General features: G+C 45.8%; 1 protein-coding gene across 7 annotated transcripts in view; it reads left to right on the top strand.

The window, feature by feature from the left end:
* TCTN3 (tectonic family member 3) overlaps positions 1–21,597 on the top strand; it is an 85,435-nt gene that overhangs the window by 42,267 nt on the left and 21,571 nt on the right. For all 7 annotated transcript variants that reach the window (XM_075934432.1, XM_075934431.1, XM_075934430.1 and 4 more), the window contains 3 exons: positions 9,385–9,493; positions 9,582–9,700; positions 18,972–19,007. In XM_075934432.1, coding sequence (XP_075790547.1) covers positions 9,385–9,493; positions 9,582–9,700; positions 18,972–19,007 — 264 coding nt within the window. The remainder of the gene's footprint in view (positions 1–9,384; positions 9,494–9,581; positions 9,701–18,971; positions 19,008–21,597) is intronic.

Genomic DNA, 21,597 nt, shown 5'->3' with positions numbered 1-21,597 from the left:
TCAGGGTCAGGGAATTTCAGGCCTCCATAATCCTGATAGCTCCAGTGTGGTCTTATCAGCATTGGTTCCCAGGCCCTCTTGCGCTCTCAGTGGAGCAGCCTCTAATCCTCCCTCTGTGCCCAGACCTAATCTTTCAGGAGTTCGGCAGACTTTGGCACCCAAACCTCCACTCCCTGCACCTCATGGCATGGAAGCTCCATGGCTGATGGCCAAGGAGAGGCAGTGTCCAGGCAGTTCTCTTGGGAAGCCGTAAGTCCTTCACTCAGTTCTCTTACCTGGCGAAGTGGAAACGCTTTGTCCTCTGGTCAGGCAACAAGGGGTTCTCCCCTATGGAAACTCCTGTGCCTGCTATCTTGGATTACCTCCTGGGGCTCAGGCTTGAGGGCCTGGTACCTTCTTCAGTACAAGTACATCTAGTTGCCCTCTCGGCTTTTCATTTGGGCTCGAGTGGCAGGACCGTTTTCTCAGATACCATAGTGCATTGTTTCCTTAAGAGGTTGGATAGGGTCTACTCTCAGGTGTGCAAGCCCTTGCCTTCTTGGGACCTAAATCTGGTTCTCACAAAGCTCATGGGTCCCCCCCTTTGAGCCGTTGGCAATGAGTTTGCTCCCTTCTGCATCTTTCCTGGAAGGGGACCTTCCTGGTGGTCATTACTTCAGCCAGGTGAGTGTCGTAACTGAGGGCCCTATTGGTGGACCCTCCCCGTACACGGTCTTTTTTAAGGATAAGTTCAGGCTGTGCCCCCACCCTGCCTTTTAGCCCAAGGTGGTTTCTTACTTCCATGTTCACCAGAACATTTTTCTTCCTGTTTTTTACCCAAAGCCCCACAGCTCTGGGACAGAGCAGGCTTTACACACACTTGATATGAGACGTGCTTTAGCTTTTTATTTAGAGAGGGCCAGACCCTTCTGTAAGTCCCCTCAATTGTTTGTCTATAGCAGACAGGATGAAGGGCCACCTTGCGTCGGCCCAGTGCATTTCATCCTGGATCACAGCTTGTATCAAAACGTGCTACAAGCTGGCGCAGGTTTCTGCTCCGCCCATTACAGCTCATTCCATAAGAGCTCAAGCACCTTCCACAGCCTTTGTGGCCTAGGTGCCCATCGTAGAGATTTGCAGGGCAATTCCCTGGTGGTCGGTGCACACCTTTGCTAACCACTATGCCATTACACAACATGCCAGGGAGGATGCTGTTGTGGGTAGGGCTGTGCTGCAGTCTGTCTTTCGGTAGGCTCCAACCCCGCCTCCTGGGGGTTAGCTTTGGAGTTACCTAAATGGAATGAACATGAGCAATCACTCAAAGAAGAAAAAATGATTACTTACTTTCATAACTGTTGTTTTTCAAGATGTGTTGCTCATGTCCATTCCACATCCCACCTGCCTCCCGTGTCAGAGCATTCCAGCAAGAAGGAACTGAGGGGGTGAAGGGCCAGCGGACGTATATATGCACCGATATAGTGGCGCCACACCAGGTAGCTTCCTGTGTGGCCCAATGGGTGCCACTAAGGGAAAACGCTTTGACAATGCGCGCACATGGCATGAACACACCTAAGTGGAATGGACATGAGCAACACATCTTGAAAAACAACAGTTATGAAAGTAAGTAACCATTTCTTATACACAATGGCATTTGTTAAAGTTACATTGTTTGTGTATCTGTATGCTTATCTATTCTAGACAAGCAAGAAGGGAGGAAGAAAACATCTCTACAGATCAATAGGGACAGTGCTTGCCTATGCTGTACCCCCATTGCCATGGTAACACTTTCCCAGACCCCTTAATTGACCCTCACCTATCCCAACAGTTTCTTCATGTGTATCCTCTTAAAATAGGGAGGCAATTTCAAAAAGCCAGCTGAAGACAAAAAGTCTGATTGCTTTCAATCCCTTAAATAGCTTTCCCCCAGGGCAGGAACACTTTGTTTAGTCTCCCCATTCCCATGGGAAAATACCAGATTCAAGGTGTATTGCAGTACCAGGTGGTACGGTGACATGTCTTTCTAGGACCAACCACAGTTTGGGCTTATTGGAAAACCAAAACCATTCACAGGTTGTTGACTTGTTCACCCAGCCATTAAGTTCCTAAAGTATTACTAATGGCTTTTGCTAGAATACCTGGACTAATAAAACAGGTTCCCACTTAATATTTTTGACTTCACATATAAGAAAGTTACATGCACACAAATAGGATATCCAGATTTAGTGGATTATAACTTTTAAATGACATGTCACATGATGGACTTTGCATAAAGCATTTTTAACTATATATATTCATAGTCATAAGCCAATTTTCATAAAGCTTGGGAGCCCTGTGACACCCCACCCAGGCCTTAAAGGGACAATATTCTTTTTCTTCCAGATAGCTGGACAGATTTGTTTCCCTTTCTTTACTTCTGAGTATTTGGTGAACTAGTTTTAAGAGAACACTCCACCAAAATCAGTACCTTACTATGATATAAAATCCTTTGTTTTGTCTAAAATCTCTGGAAACATTTTTTAACATAAGCATATGGTGAAATTTCATAAGCTTGTCTATTATTATGAAGATCACACAAAGTATTCCCTTTTTCTGAAAGCAATGAACTTTGTTTTGAACACAGTAAACCACTCTGACTGATTTATCTGCTATATATTTGAGAGAGTTTGTCTGTTTGTTCAAGAATGCCTCACAAACAGTAAGTGCTAGGACCTCCAATTCAGTATACAGCTTCCTCTTATCATAACTTAAAGCAACGTAAGGGTTTGGTTGTGCCAGGAAAATGGGATGTGCATGGAATGGAATTGCTTCTCAGAAAACCATATGGAAAAAAGACAGAATCACCAGGTGGGTGAAAGGGGCTGGCTGGGTATGTGCCATCTCCCCTTCTGGGACTGCCCCAATCATGAGCCTCCCATGCCCAGGTGCCCTTTGGTGAGGGTGGGGAGCGTCCCTCTAGATTCACATGGGAACATTGATGGCCAATCCCCTTCATTAGTGATTGTGGGGAAAGTGCACAGTTTGTTGCATTTCTCACTCTTGCTGGGGAGCACAGGGGACAAATGAGTTATGAATCTTGGGATGGGAGGAGAGTTTAGCTTCTGCATCCTTTACACACACTCATACGTTCTCTCTCTGGCTGTGTCTAGACTGGCCAGTTTTTCCGGAAAATCAGCCACTTTTCCGGAAAAACTGGCCAGCTGGCTACACTGACGATCTCATGTAAGATTGTCAGTGTTCTTGCGGAAATACTATGCTGCTCCCGTTCGGGCAAAAGTCCTTTTGTGCAAAGCTTTTGCGCAAAAGGACCAGTGTGGACAGCTCAGATTTGTTTTCCGCAAAAAAGCCCTGATCGCGAAAATGGCGATTGGGGCTTTTTTGTGGAAAAGCATGTCTAGATTGGCACAGACTCTTTTCCGCAAAAAGTGCTTTTGCGGAAAAGCGTCTGTGCCAGTCTAGACGCTCTTTTCCGAAAATGCTTTTAACGGAAAACTTTTCCATTAAAAGCATTTCCGGAAAATCATGCCAGTCTAGATGTAGCCTCTCTGTCTCTCTCTCTCAAACCTGCCCAGAGCTCCTCCTCATCCCCCAACCCTGACTCATTCACCATCACCCCAGCTCTGTGCAATGCTGTATAAATATACTAGTTTAAAATAATGTCTTTGTTTCAGTGTGTTTATAAAGTAATCATTCCAGATTACTACATATTTGTTTTAAGAGTACATTTAAATAAAAAGTAAGTGTTGAAATACTGATTAAGAAAATTGAAAACAGAAGAGCTGCATCACGTATTCTATAATTTTGTATTCAGCAGGACAGCTGACTTGCCCTTACTACAAAGTTTTTGTAAAGAAATCTCTGACAAACTTCAGGATATATAAAAAAACAGACGCTTTTATTCCCAAATGTAATGCTTTTTAATTAGGCACTTTCTTCATGTCCAGTCTTCACAGTCTGGCATGCAGCAAAAAACACACTCCCATTTCCTTCAGAAAGAAATTTTAGAAGAGTATTATTTTTCAAATTCCCTTTGCTACATTTGAGTTCAGGAATATGCCTGCAAGGCAGGGGTGGGGAACTTAAGGCCTGGGGGCCTAATGTGGCAAGGTTCACAGTCCTGCTCCCTCGCCCCCCCCCCCCCCCCGCATTGAGGATCCTGTGCTGGTACTCCAGCCCCCGCCCCCCCGATACTCTACTATGGGGCTAGAGCACACAAAATCTACTAGGCTGGACCCCCCCTACGCTCTGGTGTCTGAGAGGAATGTGAGAAGTGTCTTTCTGCTTCTCAGTTGGGTGCCACGTCAGTGAGGGGTTTTTGTGTGTGCCCCCGACTGATCCATCTGTGGGTCAGTGGCCCCCAACCCGAAAAAGGTTTCCCACCCTGCTGTAAGGGGCAAGCAGACAGGGAAGGAAGAGAAGAGGGAAACAGAGGGGAGGGGTTGGGGCCTAGATAGAGTGGATGGGGCCTGGGTAGAGCAGTGATGGAGTATTGGTGAGGTCACAGGCTAGGGTCTTGTCTCCTAAGCACAGCTTCACCCACTTCCCATGTCTAGGGAACAGTATTTTGGGTACTCCTTGATCAAATGATCACCAGTTAGAGTACGTCTGCGTAGCAACATTATTTCAAAGTGACATAGGGTATATGTACACGGCAAAGTTATTTCGAAATAGCGGAGGGCTTATTTCAAAATATGTAAACCTCATTCTACGAGGAATAGTGTCTATTCCAAAATAGCTATTTTGGAATAGGCTCTCTCTAGACAGGGAAGAGGGGCTATTTCGAAATAGGGGGCCTCCAGCCATTCCCAGGGTGACCTGCTGGCTGCTCTGGCCACAGTCAGGAAAACTTTTCTCCTTTCCTCCCCCTCCCCCCACCCCACGGAGCTCTTAAAGGTCTACAGTTTGCCCAGAGCCTTTGTGACTAGCGCCAGGCCTGCCAGCCCTGAGCCACTCTGCTGCTACCTCGACCCAGTGGCACAAAATGAGCCAGCCAGCCGGTACCAGCCAGCCCTCCACCACTCCCCGGGAGCAATCCTCCAGCTCTCAAGAGCCTGCCAGGGGCTGGAAGAGACGGGCATCTTCATGGTCTAGTGCAGAGGTCATGGAGGGATGCCACCAACCTGCACAATCTATGCACTAGACGCAGGAACACGGCTGTCTATGGCCAGATGGCTGCCAGCATGTCTGACAGAGGCCACATGCGCACACAGGAACAGGTACGGATGAAGATTAAAGTGCTGTAGCAGGCCTGTGACAGGACCAGAGAGGGCAGCTCCTGAACAGGGGCAGACACAGACAGCTGCCCCTACTTCGATGCCCTGGACCGCATCCTGGGGGGTGGGACGGTCTGTTCCCCCCAGGTAGTCATGGACTCTGGGGCAGAGCCAGGCAGTGTCATCCTTGCTGAGGGCCCTGATGACGGCGCGGAAGATGAGGAGGGCCAAGAGCCAGAGGAGGCCAGTGTCACTACCCAGCTGAGCCAGGATCCCCGAGCCGTCCCTGCAGACCTGTCTCAGGCGTTGTCCGAGGCCAGGGATGGAACATCATGTGAGTGCCATCCACTGTCCCCTTATGCAGGCGAGGGGGTGGGTGGGAGGGACCAGGGACTGCGCACCTGGGCCTTGCTGGCCACGGATCACATAGCCACCTGTGCACGTGCGAGCATGTGCCGTGCCATTCCTGAGCACATGGCCCCAGCTGGCTGCCACATGGGGGCCTTGGCCTGTTAGCCACAAGGGTGTGTGAAGAGACATGACATGCTCCTGGCCCAGGGGTGGGACATAGACAGGATGCCCCCCCTCCACAAGCCCCCTCTACAAGGAGGCAGGGGACATCCTCCCCTACACCCACACTGATATACAGCACAGGGGCATGGGTGCAGTCTTGGGGCAGCTCACACTTCCAGGGATAGCAGGGCCCCCTGGACATCCCAAACATGGCCTGTGTTCAAGCACAACACCTCTGATGACACGGAGAACTGTCGTCCTCTCCTTCCATAGGTGGGCTGGGCTTCAGGAACTCTGTCCTCAGGAATGACTGATCATTTGTGCTTGTTCTCCACAGCTGGACCAGCTGCGAGTGGAGGGCACACCACACCACCCAGGACATCCTCCCACACCCGAGGGCTCTGCAGGCCCACCTGTCCAATGGGTGAATACCAGCGGCAGCACCTGGGGGCGCTGCAGGCCCTGCACCCCACCCTCGACCACTGGGTCAAAGAAGACGTGCAACTCCGGTGGGAGAGCTGGCGGGAAGAGCTTGCCCAGGGCCATGCCATCTGTGCCCATCTCAGACCCTGGTTCAGAGCATGCTTCCTCCTGCTGTTCCAGCTGCTGCTGCCTCCATAGCAATTGCTTCTCCTCCCACTCCCTCTCCACCTCCCTCTTCTTCCTTCATGCCCTTCACATCCTCCACACACCCCTGGGGATGCTGAGGCCCCCACACCCATGATGCTGGGAGCTGGCGGCCCAGGCGCTGCTCCAACCCTGAGCCTCTCTTCCCGTTTCCTACCCCTTCCAGCTCTCTCCTCCCAAGTTTTCCTCCTACCCTCTCTCCTCTCCTCTCCCGCCTTCTTTCCCCGATCTCACGCAAGTTTCATTTCCCACCCAGTTTTGCTTAATAAACAGAGTTCAGTTTGTTTAAAAAAAAAAACCCGGTATTTATTTTCCATGAGGAATGGGGGAAAGGGAGGGGAAAGTGGAAGGATGTGAGGGAGGAGTGTGGCACAAGCTCCCAGTGAGACTAACCAGGAAGCACTGCCACTGGTCCTCCTAGTAGAAGCTCTCCCGCAGGACCTCCTGGATGCACATAGTACCCTGATGGACCTCCTGGAGGGCAGCTGTGTGGGGCTGCGCATACAGGCTGGCCAAGCGCTCAGTCTCCGCCACCCAGCCTGACAGGAAGACCTTCCCCTTCCGCTCACACACATTGTGTAGCACACTGCCACCATGTGTGGCATATTCTGCTCTGAGAGGTCCAGGCGGGTGAGGAGGCTGCCCAAAGGCACCCTTGATCACCATGTGGGCCCTGCTGAGCCTGGCATTAAATGCCTTTCGGGAAGGGTTGAGGTGTCCAGTATAGGGCTTCATCAGCCAGGGCTATAGGGGGATAGGCCACATCCCTCATCAGGCAGACAGGCATGTCCACATCTCCAACCCTGATGTCGCAGTTGAGGAAGAAAGTCCTGGCGTGCAGCCTCTGGCACACAGAGGAGTTGCGGTAGACCCGGGCATAGTGTGCTTTGCTCGACCAGCCAACATTAATGTCCAGAAAGTGGCTCCGGTGGTCAATCACGGCCTGCAGGATCACTGAAAAGTATCCCTTCTGGTTAATGTACATCAGTGGTCCCCAATCTTTTGGGGCTGCCGGGTGCCCGGGGCTGGTGCCCTCCATGCGCCACGTGCCCAGGGACGGCCGCCCATGCACAGCGTGCCTGGGGCTGGCACCACCCATGCACCGCACGCCCGGAGGCGGGGTCGCCCATGTGCCCGGGGCTGGCGCTCCCCATGCGCCGCGTGTCTGGGGGGGCCGCCTATGCGCCACGCGCCCAGGGCCGGCACCACGCATGCGCTGCGCACCCAGGGCAGGGCTGGCCCTGATCACTCGGCAGGCACATATAAATACCCTGGCGGGAGCCATGGCACCCACGAGCACCGGGTTGGGGACCACTGATGTACATGATGGCCTGGTGGTCTGGGCCAGGGATAGGGATGCGTGTCCCGTCAATAGCCCCCCCCCACAGGTGGGGAAGCCCAGGGTGCCAAACCCCTCGATGATGGCATCAACATCTGTCAGGTGGATGATTCAGCAGACCAAGATGGTGTTGATCACCCTGCCCACCTGCAAAAAGACACACAAAGCCCACGGCAGGGTGCCTGAGAGTTCCCACCTCTCCCCTCTAATCCCCCACTCTCCCACGTACCAGGAGCAGCTCCCAGCAATCCTGGTCATTGCAGGGAGGCCTCTCTGTGGCTGGGACAGAACAAACCCTTCCAGGGATGGGACTTAAACCACCTCCACCCCACTCTTCCCCTAGGGCAGCCCATTCCCTCCTTCCACCCCCCACCCCCTGGGACAGTTGCCTGAGATTGCCATACCTGCATGAGCACAGCACCAATAGTGGATCTCCCCATGCCGAACTGGTTCCCCACAGATCGGTAGCTGTCCAGCATGGAGAACTTCCAGAGGGCGATGGCCACACGCTTGTGGAGGGGAATGGCGGGCCTCATATGCGTGTACCGTCACTTCAGAGACAGGGCAAGCCACTCGCAGGGCTCCAGGAAGGTGTCCTCCTTCATCCTGAAGTTCTGGATCCATTGTTGGTCTCCCCAGCACTCTAGGACTATATGGTCCCACTATTCGGTTGCTGGTGTCCAGACTCCAGAGGCGGCAGGGCACACCAGCATCCTGGTCCAGCAGCCACTCTGCCACATATCCCAGGAGGGTCTGGAAGAAGGCCTGGGGGTTGGGTTGCTGCAGATCCTGTGAAGCTGCCTGCAGAAAGTGCTGCCAGACTTGCAGCAACATGTCCAAGAGCTCCATGTTGGAGAGTGCTGTGGTGTCCTGAGTCTGGGCAACCAGAGCATGCAGAGAAACAACGCTTTGCTGTTCCTCAGTGAGGTAGAGAAGCAAGCAGGGAAACTTGAGAACTGGCTGTCCAGGAAGGTTCCTTTAAGTACGAACCTCAGATACATTGTGTGGCTCCTGCCTGAGGCTAACTCCTGACCTCATGCCCTGCCAGTTCTGGCTGGCCTTAAATGCGATTCAGCATCCAATCAGTGCGAACACACTATTTCTAAATAGCAAAACACTATTTCGAAATGCATTTTGTGAGTAGCCGCGTTATTTTGAAATAAGATATTTCAAAATAACTATTTTGAAATATGATATTTTGAAATAACACTGTAGTGTAGACATACCCTTGGTCTGCATCTACACAACAGGCAGTTATTTTGAAATCATGTCAAAATATGGTCAAGCTGGAGGACTTCTTACTCCAACTCCTGTAACCCTCTTTGTACGAGGAGTAAGGGAAATTGGAAGAAGAGTGATCTATTTTGAAATAAGTGCTGTGTAGACGCTCCCAATTTCAAAATAAGCTACGCAATTGACATAGCCTAATTTGCGTAGCTTATTTCGAGTTAAGACCTGTTGTATAGATGCACCCTTAGAGTTACTAACTGTACCCCACATCCCCAAATGAAGCAACCAAATTTTAAGGCAATCCAAGTAATAATGCACGTTTAAAGCTTGACTCTTTGAAGTGCTCTAAAGGAGGAAGCTAGTTTCAACCTTAAGTCTAGCAGACCTCATGTTCTAATTCCTTCCTGAGTTGACGGTATTCCACTGTTTGGACTTGGTACTCCTGTTCCAGGATCGCTCAGTAAACTCTCCAAATTTCCTTTTTAGGCTGGTGATCCAATCCAGACCTACTTTGCTGCATCATCTGTACTAAGCACACTCAGACAGCCAGTGGGAATGGATGCCAATGGAGTTTGTATTGATGGGAATCCTGCTGGTGAGTGCGGTAGTGCTAACAGTTTTATTTTGATTGAGGATGACATTTCCTACTGATTTTTTTCATGTTTCTTGCTCCCTTTTTCTAGGTTTCTTGGTGAGTAAAAGCACAAGCTGTATTCGGACCTTCACCAACTTGAGCAGCAGCTGCGCCACTGATCCTGCTCTGGATGCAGCCTCATATTATCGTGACTTTACTATACTAAAGGTGCATATCATCTTCCCCACCCTCAGCAGCTTCTTGAACTGTGACTTAACATCATGTTCTCCTCACTTCTGAACTTTTTTGCCACTGTCTTTTCAGCGAATTTAGCTATTACTAAAGTAGAGCTCACTGGTGTGTTGTTCCTAGGATCTCCCAATCACCTTGGTTTGCCCCACAGTACAAGAGCTGATTTCAATGAAAGACTGTTTATTACTCTGAGCAGTCCATCCATTCCATTCTATGTTTGTGTCACAAGAGGGCACTGTTGTACTGTTGATCATGCCACACACCAGGCATTCCACAGTACCTCAAATATATCTTCAACAAGCTTTATTGCCAGCAATTGTTGAGGAGCAGTTTTAAAAGCAATATACATATATAGAGTAATTAAAAATGAAAAGGCATGTTAAAAAACAATGTTTAAATTGAATAGTTATCAGTTTAAATCTAATCCTTAACTCAATTTAGCAGCCTAATTCTTAATCCAATGGTAACACATACACTCACAAACACATTCCATCACCCTCTGGGTCTGGCCAAATCCCAAGTAATGTTAGTAAATTTGGTTGAGGCGGAAGTCCGTGCATGTCACCCCAATATGCCGAATCGATGGACTCCAACTTGTGTGGCAAAATGGTGTGGTATATACTCCCTCGGCGGGGGCCAGTTGAATGGGACAACATCCATTGGTTGCACACAGCCTGGGTGGGGTGATGTCGTACCCTCCTTCTTGTTAGTGTGACCATGACTGAGGTGCCCTGCTCTCACCACCCAATTCTGCTTGCCTCACCACGAGTGATAAACAATAGAATGTCCTTGACTAGGTCTCTCCCTTGTTACTCCTTCTTATCTGGGAACATTGCCTTCTTCTGTACCATTTTGTCTACTCAGCACACACAGTCTTTTCTTTCACACAGTCCTTTTTCTCAAAGTTGTAAACAAATCCATAATCCTCTGGGGCACTGGCTTGAACCTTAGTATGGCCTCTTTTTAGCTCACTTACCTTAATTCACTCGTGCCAACCTTTCACACCACTCGCAATTCGTGACATTTGTACAGAACTCCTGGATCAAGAGCATCTTGTCTTGGTGACTTGCTGCTATTTATTAGATTATTTGTTTCTTTACCATTTCTGTTGACCTGCTCTGTTCAATTATAAAAGATGTCTCTTCACATCTTTTGTGGTGAAGAAACAAATGACATCATAAATCACAAGAAATTCTTTAAATATTTTTGACTATTTGCACTTCAAATATCGCTCCTTTAGCCCTCCTAATTTCCAGTTAATGCTTTTTCTGACACTTTTATTTGCCTCTTTATTTTGACTTGCGTAGGTTTGGACTTCTGTTTTCTGAAGGATATCTCTTTGACTCAAGTAATTTCTTGTATTTAACTATGTGGGGCTTTTTCTTTGTCTTTTTTGTTTGCTTGTTTTATTTAAGGGAATTCATGTGGCCTTTGAGACTTGCCTCAATTAGACTCCATTCCAACTCTGAGCATTTTAATTTCTTTTGACATTGTTTAAAAGTAGAAAGATAGTCAAAGACAACATATTTATCTAAAGTATAGTATCCAGTGGCAACACTTGTGGGTTTTCCCTCTCCCAGAATGTTGATTACATTAATTATATTGAAACTAGTATTACTTAATGTCTCACTAATAGTCCTTGAGTTGCTTCTTGTGTGGATGTTAGTTATAGATTAAATATTTCATGGTGCTCTAGGAAGCAGTCAAGAAACTATTTCTCTAAACCTAGTCCTGTTGTGATGTTTGACTAGTTTATATGCAAATAGCAGACGTCATCTATTGTTATTGTATTAGGTCCTTGTCTCCATACAAATAATTGCACTGTGTTTTAACTAAAATTGTTTAAAAAACCCCGAAACACCTAGATTTAGTTAAACCAGTGCACACCACTGTGTGGTCTCTTTTAAGTCTGTTTACATGTGGCTTATATTGATTTTTTGTGTGTAGAAGGTTTTCTGTTGGTTTAATTATTTTAAATTCAAGTTTTGCAACTTGAGTATTTTACAAGTCCTTATCCTTAGGTATATCTACATTATGGATACTATATCCACATAGCTCTGTCAGAATAGCTATACTTCCATATTCCCCAGTGTAGATGCAGCCTACACCAACAGAAGGAATTTTCTGTTACTGTAGGAATGCCATCTGCCCGAATGATGTCAGCTATATTGACAGAAACACTCTTCCTTTGACATAGTTGCATCTACACTTGGGCTGTGTCTAGACTGCATCCCTTTTCCGTAAAAGGGATGCAAATTAGACACATCGCAATTGCAAATGAAGTGGGAATTTAAATCCCCCCCCCCCCCCGCTTCATTTGCATAAACATGGCTGCCGCTTTTTTCTGGCTCAGGGCTTTGCCGGAAAAAAGCGCCAGTCTAGATGGGGATCTTTCGGAAAATAAAGCCTAGGAATAAGGGATCTTTCGGAAAAGGCTTTATTTTCCGAAAGATCCCCGTCTAGACTGGCGCTTTTTTCCGGCCAAGCCCCAAGCCAGAAAAAAGCGGCAGCCATGTTTATGCAAATGAAGCAGGGGGATTTAAATCCCCGCTTCATTTGCAATTGCGATGTGTCTAATTTGCATCCCTTTTACGGAAAAGGGATGCAGTCTAGACACAGCCTTGGGGTTTTGTTAGCATAACTGCATCAGTCAAGGGGATGAGTTTTTTTATAAAAAGGGTGTCACACGGAAGAGGGAGAAAACTTGTTCTTCCCTGGCCTCTGAGAATAGAACAAGAAGCAATGGGCTTAAACTGCAGCAAGGGAGGCTTAGGTTGGACATTAGGAAAAAGTTCCTAACTGTCAGGGTAGTCAAACACAGGAATAAATTGCCCAGGGAGGTTGTGGAATCTCCATCTGTGGAGATATTTAAGAGTAGGTTAGATAAATGTCTATCAGGGATGTTCTAGACAGTACTGGGCCCTGTCATGAGGGCAGGGGACTGGACTCGATGACCTCTCGAGGTCCCTTCCAGTCCTAGTATTCTGTGATTCTATGATCCGTGACCAACGTAGCTATGCCAATATAACTTCACTACAGATGAAGACTCAGTTGTCTGTTTGACCTTTCTCAACATTGAGTGCATTTATTCTCCTTTATCTGATTCAGAAGCTTGTAATGTAATTCTACTAGTATTGTCATAATCTTAGGGTGTGTCTACACAGCAAAGTTATTTTGGAATAATGTCCGTTATTCCAAAATAACTATATGAGCGTCTACACAGCAATTCTGTTATTTCAAAATAATTTCAAGATAATGGGCGGCTTATTCTGACTTCTGTAAACCTCATTCTAAGAAGAATAATGCGTATTCTGAAATAGCTATTTCAAAATAAGGTATGTATAGACACTCCACTTCTGCTATTTCGAAATAGCCCCTCACCAGGGCCATTCTAAATTATTCTTCCTGCAGCTCTAAATCGAGATAGCATGTCTACATTAGGGAAGCCTGCTTTGTACTAATTTTGAGGCTTCCCTATAATGTAGACATGCTATTTTGAAGCTGAGAATGCCCTGTTCCGTGTAGATGTTAATCTTATCTCCACAAGTGGGGGAACACAAAGCAAAGCCTCCCCAGCTGACCTTAATCCCCGGGCAGGTTCATATCATAGAATCATAGAATAATAGGACTGGAAGGGACCTCGAGAGGTCATCGAGTCCAGCCCCCCGCCCTCAAGGCAGGACCAAGCTCCGTCTACACCATTCCTGACAGATGTCTATCTAACCTGTTCTTAAATATCTCCAGAGAGGGAGATTCCATCACCTCCCTTGGCAATTTATTCCAATATTTGACCACCCTGACAGTTAGGAATTTTTTCCTAATGTCCAATCTAAACCTCCCCTGCTGCACTTTAAGCCTATTACTCCTTGTCCTGTCCTCAGAAACCAAGAGGAACAAATTTTCTCCTTCCTCCTTGTGACACCCTTTTAGATATTTGAAAACCGCTATCATGTCCCCCCTTAATCTTCTGTTTTCCAAACTAAACAAGCCCAGTTCATGAAGCCTGGCTTCATAGGTCATGTTCTCTAAACCTTTAATCATTCTTGTCGCTCTTCTCTGTACCCTTTCCAATTTCTCCACATCTTTCTTGAAATGTGGCGCCCAGAACTGGACACAGTACTCCAGCTGAGGCCTAACTAGTGCAGAGTAGAGCGGCAGAATGACTTCACGAGTTTTGTTTACAACACACCTGTTGATACAACCTAGAATCATATTTGCTTTTTTTGCAACAGCATCACACTGTTGACTCATATTCAACTTGTGGTCCACTATGACCCCTAGATCCCTTTCCGCCATGCTCCTTCCTAGACAGTCGCTTCCCATCTTGTATGTATGGAACTGATTGTTCCTTCCTAAGTGGAGCACTTTGCATTTCTCTTTATTAAACCTCATCCTGTTTACCTCTGACCATTTCTCTAACTTGCTAAGGTCATTTTGAATTATGTCCCTATCCTCCAAAGAAGTCGCAACCCCACCCAGTTTGGTATCATCTGCAAACTTAATAAGCGTACTCTCTATCCCAATATCTACATCATTGATGAAGATATTGAACAGTACGGGTCCCAAAACAGACCCTTGAGGAACTCCACTTGTTATCCCTTTCCAGCAGGATTTAGAACCGTTAACAACAACTCTCTGACTATGGTTATCCAGCCAATTATGCACCCACCTTATCGTGGCCCTATCTAAGTTATATTTGCCTAGTTTATCAATAAGAATATCATGCGAGACCGTATCAAATGCCTTACTAAAGTCTAGGTATATGACATCCACCGCTTCTCCCTTATCCACACATATGGGAGAAGACGATCCTTCAGATACCCTGGACCCAACTCATTTAAGGCTTGATAGGCCATAACTAAAACCTTAAATTGTGTACGGAAACATACTGGCAGCCAGTGCAGCTGCCAAAGCACTGGCGTAATGTGCTTCGTATAACTAGTATTGGTTAAAACTCGAGCATCCGCATTCTGGACCAGTTGAGGTTTCCGAAGGCTCTTTAGAGGCAACCCTACATAAAGTGCATTACAGTAATCCAGTAGGGATGTAACAAGAGCATGGATCACTGTGGCCAAGTCATGTTTGTTCAGTAAGGGTCGCAGGTGGCAGATTAAACGAAGTTGCCCAAAAGCACTCCTGGCCACTGAAGAAATCTGATTTCTTCGGGTGTTGTCACAAGGAGGAGGGAGAACATTTTTTCTCCTTGGCCTCTTAGGATAGGGCAAGAAGCAAGGGGCTTAAACTGCAGCAAGGGTGGTTTAGGTTGGACATTAGGAAAAACTTCCTACCTGTCAGGGTTGTTAAACACTGGAATAAGTTGCCTATGAAGGTTGTGGAATATCTGGAGATATTTAAGAGCAGGTTAGATAAACATCTATTAGGGATGGCTAGATGGTACTGGGTTCTGCTGTGAGGGCAGGGGACTTGACTTGACTTGCTGACCTCTTGAGGTCCCTTCCAGTTCTAGTGTTCTATGATTCTGTGATTATATAGTATCATGAGTCTTTGAGGACACAACCCCACTTCTTCAGATGGGACTCATCTAAAAAAGTGGATTGTGCCCACAAACGCTTATGATACTATATATATTTTTTGTTAATCTCTAAGGTGCTAGAGGACCACTCATTTTTAAGTTACAGACTAACACGGCTGCCCCTCTGATACTTTTAATTACAGTGTAGGTTGAGTTTATTAAATCTCTTATTGTAAGGAATCTTTTCCAGATCTTGAATCATTTGTCTTCTGCACTTTTTCCCATTTGTCACAATCCTTTTTAATGTGTTGACACTGGAACTGGACACTGTTTTAGTAATAGTCTCTCATATGTCACATGCAGTCCTAATAACACTGCCCTACTTCTACTGATACAGTAATTCCTCATTTAACACTATAGATGCATTTCTGAAAATGTTCGTGCTAAGCGAAAACGGGCTATGCGGGGTCAATGGAAAAAGTGGGCGTTGGGTTTCAGGTGGTGGTGGCAAAGTCAGTTTTTTGTTGGTGCTGGGTTGTCAGTGTCAGCATTGGATATCTAACAACATAAGATATCTAGCAACACAAGTCGCCATGGTTTGTTAAAACAGAAAGATAAACACATGAGTGAGCGGAGGAGCACTGTGACCACATGTATTCATCTGCTCATGCATATTACCACTGTTTTCACCAACTTATACCGCCGCACGAAATAGTCTGCCACTTGATTATTTTCGTGTTATTTCAGGGACAGTCGTGTTATTCGAAAAACGTTCCCCAAAAAAATCGTGCTATTGCGAAAACGTGTTAAGCAGGCAGGTTAAACGAGTAATTACCATATTCTAGTATCAGAGGGGTAGCCGTGTTAGTCTGAATCTGCAAAAGCGGCGAGGAGCAGTTTCTCTTTGAAGTCTGGTCCTGAAGTTTTTTTGCTGCAGGATGGCTACCTTGAGATCTGCAATTGTGTGTCCAGGAAGATTGAAGTGTTCCCCTACAGGTTTTTGTACGTTGCCATTCCTAATATGAGATTTGTGTCCATTGATTCTTTTACGTAGGGACTGTCCAGTTTGGCCGATGTATATAGCAGAGGGGCATTGTTGGCATATGATGGCATATATTACGTTAGTAGATGTGCAGGAGAATGTACCAGTGACAGTATGGCTGATCTGGTTAGGTCCTGTGATGGTGTTTCTGGTGTATATATTTGGGCAGAGTTGGCACCGAGGTTTGTTGCAAGGATTGGTTCCTGAGTTCGAGTTATTATGGTGCGGTGTGTAGTTGCTGGTGAGAATATGCTTCAGGTTGGGGGTTGTCTGTGGGCAAGGACTGGCCTACCTCCCAAGGCCTGTGAAAGCGAGGGATCATTGTCCAGGATGGGTTGAAGATCACTAATGATGCGTTGGAGAGGTTTTAGCTGAGGGCTATAGGTGATAGCCAGTGGTGTTCTGTTGGTTTCTTTCTTGGACTTGTCCCGTAGCAGGAGGCTTCTGGGTACACGTCTGGCTCTGTCAGTCTGTCTCCTCACTTCCTCGTTTCTTCAAAGAGAAACTGCTGAGCTACAATTCATCTTCAAGTTTGACACAATCAACTCTGGATTAAACAAAGACTGTGAATGGCTAGCTAACTACAAAAGCAGCTTCTGCTCTCTTGGAATTCACACCTCCAGATCAGCTACTAGAAGTGGGCCTCATCCTCCTTGATTGGATCCACCTCGTCATCTCCAGCCTGATTCTGGCCTGCATATTTATACCTGCCTCTGGAAATTTCCACTACATGCATCTGACGAAGTGGGTCTTTGCCAACAAAAGCTTATGCTCCTACACTTCAGTTAGTCCATAAGGTGCCACAGGACTCCTCGCCGCTTTTACCATATTCTACTTTGTTCATATGCCAGGATTGCATTTTATTTTTGACCCCTGCATTACAGTACAAGCTCTTGTTCAATTAGTTGTTTGCCAGCATTCCCAAGCCCTTTTCTGTGTCACGGTTTTCCAAGTATAGTTTTCTATTCTAGAATTGTGTTTCTAACAGGAATCCACCCAATTTTGCACTGGTGCCTCATTTTTCATTAATCTCGCATGGGTCTTTGATCTACAGCAAGTGAAATAGATCTCTGGCCAAGTCACAAAAAGATTAGCCCTTTAAATCAAATCAAACCAACCAACCAACCACATATCTTCCATCCCAGTCTCATGAGGCACAGCCCCTTTTCTCCTGTTTTCTTTTCTCCACCACCATATTTCTCTTGGGCTCAGCTCTAGCCCTCCTGTACTCTTAGTCCCTTCATCCTTTCTTTGTTCAGAGGAGTCACCTTATTACCTTGCTTGAAGGCAGTCTGAACAGTTTGTCCATCCTCTCATTATTATGGAAGATTAAAGGGAAACTCACAGGCTGGTATCATAGAGGTTACCCATCTGTTATGAGTTCTCAGCCTTGGGCATTCTGACTGTCCAGTCACCCCAAACTTCTATGTCTTCCTCCAATGTTCTCCGACCCTGCCTGATACCCTCCTGATCTTTATAGAGCATTGACTCTCAGGTCTCTATTTTTCTCAGTCTTCCAACCTACTCCTGGAGCATCAATTCTCAATGCCACCCTCTCTGAAGTCTTTCTGATCTGATCTTGCTCTGGTCACAGATCACCAGCTTCCATGAAGACCCAGTTTAGTCACATTAGCTTTGTATCATGACTTCACCACTCGCTCCCTCCACCGGAGAAGGCAAGCTAAGTATAGTACAGATGAAGCTTAGCCCCGACACAAGAAAAAAAATCATACAGTAACAGTGATCAACATTGTTCCTAGATGTATGATCTTGAATGTATCTGCATTCAAACACATTTTGTTTGAGTTGGCCCAGTTTACCAAGTAATCAGAATCCGCTGTTGATAATTGTTTTGAGAGCTGTCAGATGGCCTGTTCTTAATCAATTTCATGTGGCGTACTGATGTTTTATAGTACTAACTTTTAATTCAAATTTTGTTTGATACCCAATAAAGTGCCTTACAAAAATGTAAATATATAATACATCTATGCAGTTACCTTTATCAACCAAACATGTAAGCTTGTCATAGAATTAAATCAGGCTTATTTATCAAGTGCTGTTTTCTATAAAACCATGTTGAGTGCATTAATTATATTTCCAGCCTTTGATTGATTTGACTCTCATATCAGCTTTTCAGTTATTTTTCTTGTTGTTGATGTTGGGCTTCTGCTAGTGACCTGCTGTGCAAAGCCAATTTAAGGTACTATACGCCTGTGCCTATGGCTCCTGTGACATGATTAAAAAAACCTCTACGCTTTTATTTACTTTATTTTCTAAGTCCCATGATTATGAAAAAAACCTTGGAAATACACACCACGTGTAGTTGATGCAGTGACATCTGTTCTGCTATGCAGGCATTCTGAAAAAATATTTCTGAGAGGAGCAAACTGCCTCATTCATTTCAATGACATATTAATATTTACATCAATATTAATTCTTTATTAAATCCTGGAATAACAGGGAAATTCCCAAAGGCTAGAACAGAGAGAGTGGGGTACCAATATTCAGAAAGGGAAAACAGAAGGACCCTAGTAAAAATCAGGAAAACAGCTGGGTCACAGACCAGTGCTGTATCCACTAACTAGACCATATTTCTAGAACACAAAGTTGGTGGCAAGTTCTTTGGCCTTGGAATTTGCAGAGCTCTGCTTATCACCATAGCTTCTAGGTGTGTGATATCTTAGTGACTCTGGGTACCTACAGTCAAAACATTTTTTATTTTTCTCTTCCAGGTCCCAGTTAATACAACTGATGTCAAGCTCATGCAGGTGATTTTCTATGCCAGAGAAAATACGTCCTGCATTTGAGAAGGGAAATCTAAGTCTGAGGCATGCAGAATGAGCTGCTTGAATCAAGCATTTGGCAGGAATGGAAAAGTTCTGTATCTGAGACATAGTTTTGGAGGAGAAAGCCACACTGTCTCTGGAACAATAATATGGGGAAAGTTTCAGATGTGAGAGGGGTATACTCTCGGGTGGTGTGTATAAGCGAGTGAGTGGAAGATCTTTGGATTGGAATGGGTAGAGATGGAGTAGAGAGCAAGCCCTAGTTCCCAGATAGATTGGGAGTGGAGGGGTAGGTCACAGACAGAGATCTGGTTGAAAAGGGAAAAGACTCAGACTGGAAAGTGGTTTGGAAAGAGAAAGTGGGAGAAGGCCTCAGGTTTTCTTCAAGTGATGGATCCCCTATATGTTTTCCATATATAGAGCACTATGTTCTGGAGTCCAGAAATTCTTCAAAAGCAGTGTCCATTGACTCACATGCTCCCAGCCAAGGATACCTGAGGCAGAGCAGGCCAGCACCTCTCCAGTTCTTTCTAACCTCTGCATAGCCTGAATTAGAGTTTAGTCCTCCTTCACTATAACCTGAAAAGTATGAAATATTTTAAATTGTTTATATCTGAACTGAAATGGTATTCTATTGGTAATCTGGCAACAGTAGCAGAGGATGCAACTGCTCATGGTGAACAAAGAGCCATCTACAAAATGAACTGGCTAATCAGTGGTAAACAGCAGATACCAACAAAACACTCTTATTAGAGATAAACAGGGGTACCTGCTGATAATAGAAAAAAAGCCCAAGAAATACACTGGACAGAGCACTTACAAGAATTGCTGAACAAGGAGTCATCTAAAGAGGAAGCAAACATCAGGGAGACAGAAGAAGGTCTTGATATCAACACGGACACCTAAACTAAGGAAGAGATCATTCAAACCATCAGATTCTTTAAAAATGCCAAAGCTCCTGGCAAGGATAACTTGAATGCAGAAATGTTCAAGGTAAATCTTGAATTAGTTATCCTAGTTCTAGATGAGTGGACCAGTGTTGTTATAGTGAAGATACCAAAAAAAGGAAATCTCAATGATTGTAATAACTGGTGTGGTATCACACTTTTATTTATGACAAGCAGATGGAAGTATAAGATCATAGTCTAGCATATGTATGAGAAGCAGTTGATAGCATTTTCAAAAAAGAGCAGGCTGATGTTTTGGAAAGAGTGGGTGCACAGTCCAGATTTTCACTCTGTGAAACATAATAGAACAATGGTTAGAATGGCAACAGCAACCCTACATAAACATAATAGACTTTGAGAAGATATTTAATAACAATCACACAATCAACCTGTGGTGCATTCTGCAGGCATATGGAATAATCAGCATCATCAAAAGCTACTATTTCAATTTTACATGCAGTACTGATCATAGTGAGCCAGTTTTGAAGTCAAAACAGGAGTACATCAGGGTGTGTCATGTCTGCAATCCTCTTCACCCTTGCCATCAGCTGGGTAATGCAACGTGCAACAGAAAACATACCAAGAGCATTATATGGATACCCGTCTCATCCCTTGAAGACCTGGACTTCGCAGATTATCTTGCTTTCCTGTCACAAACCCAACACCATATTAAAAAAAAAGAAAAAAAAGCTTGACTCAACACATTCTGCCAGCCAATCGGACTGCAAATCAACTTCAGTAAGACTTTTAATATTGACTTAGTGTCATGAGTATGGTTAGAGGATTATGTTCTCCCCAGTGTAGAAACATTCACATACTTGGGCAGCATCACCATTCAGGACATCCAGCACAAAACCACAAGCCAGGATATCCAGAACAAAATCAGTAAAGCCAGGAACACCCTCAGGAGCTCAATTACAGTCTGGAAATTATCTAAATACAACACTGAAACCAAACTCAAAATTTATCAGAGCTGCATAGTTTCAACATTACTATATAGTGCAAAATGCTGGGGAATGAGAAAGTATACATGTCCAAATTGTCTTAATTCCATACAGCCTTCCTCAGAAAAATTCTCTTTATCTTTTGGTCCAGAACCAGGGGTGAAAGTAACTTAAAATTTCTTACAGGTAATGTCCTATCACAACCTGTCCCCTGGGGGTGGGAGTGGGGCACTCAGGGCAGAGGCTGTGGGAGTTGTGGTGTGTTAGTACTTGTAAAAAAAGTGAAGTGTGGGGTGGAGTGTGGGGGTCTCAGGGCAGGGCCCTGGGGATGTGGGAGGAGATGCAGGAATTAGGGTTAGGGTGTGGGAGGGTCTCAGGGCTGAGGGTTGGGATGTAGGAGTCAGAGTTGGGAGTATACAGGGGTGGGCAATAATTTTCTGAGGGGAGGCCACTTAATGAATTTTGGTACGTGGTTGTGGGCCAGCTCCATCCTTGGAAGGGGCAGGGCTTGGGACTAGCCTCCCCCCAGAATTGTGTGGGGCTGCACGCTTTGAATTAAAGACCCAGCAAAAGGTTTGCAACTCCCTTCCCTGCCACTACTGTGTTGCCTGGCAGCCACCTGGGGTTTCTGCAGCTATTTAATGGGCTTGTCATTGAGCCCCTGTTGGGATAGCGCCATGA

Source organism: Pelodiscus sinensis, chromosome 8 (assembly GCF_049634645.1).
Source record: "Pelodiscus sinensis isolate JC-2024 chromosome 8, ASM4963464v1, whole genome shotgun sequence".
Lineage (NCBI taxonomy): Eukaryota > Metazoa > Chordata > Testudines > Trionychidae > Pelodiscus > Pelodiscus sinensis.
The sequence above is the reverse complement of the archived record's forward strand: the minus strand, read 5'-3'. Positions and strand labels throughout refer to the sequence as shown.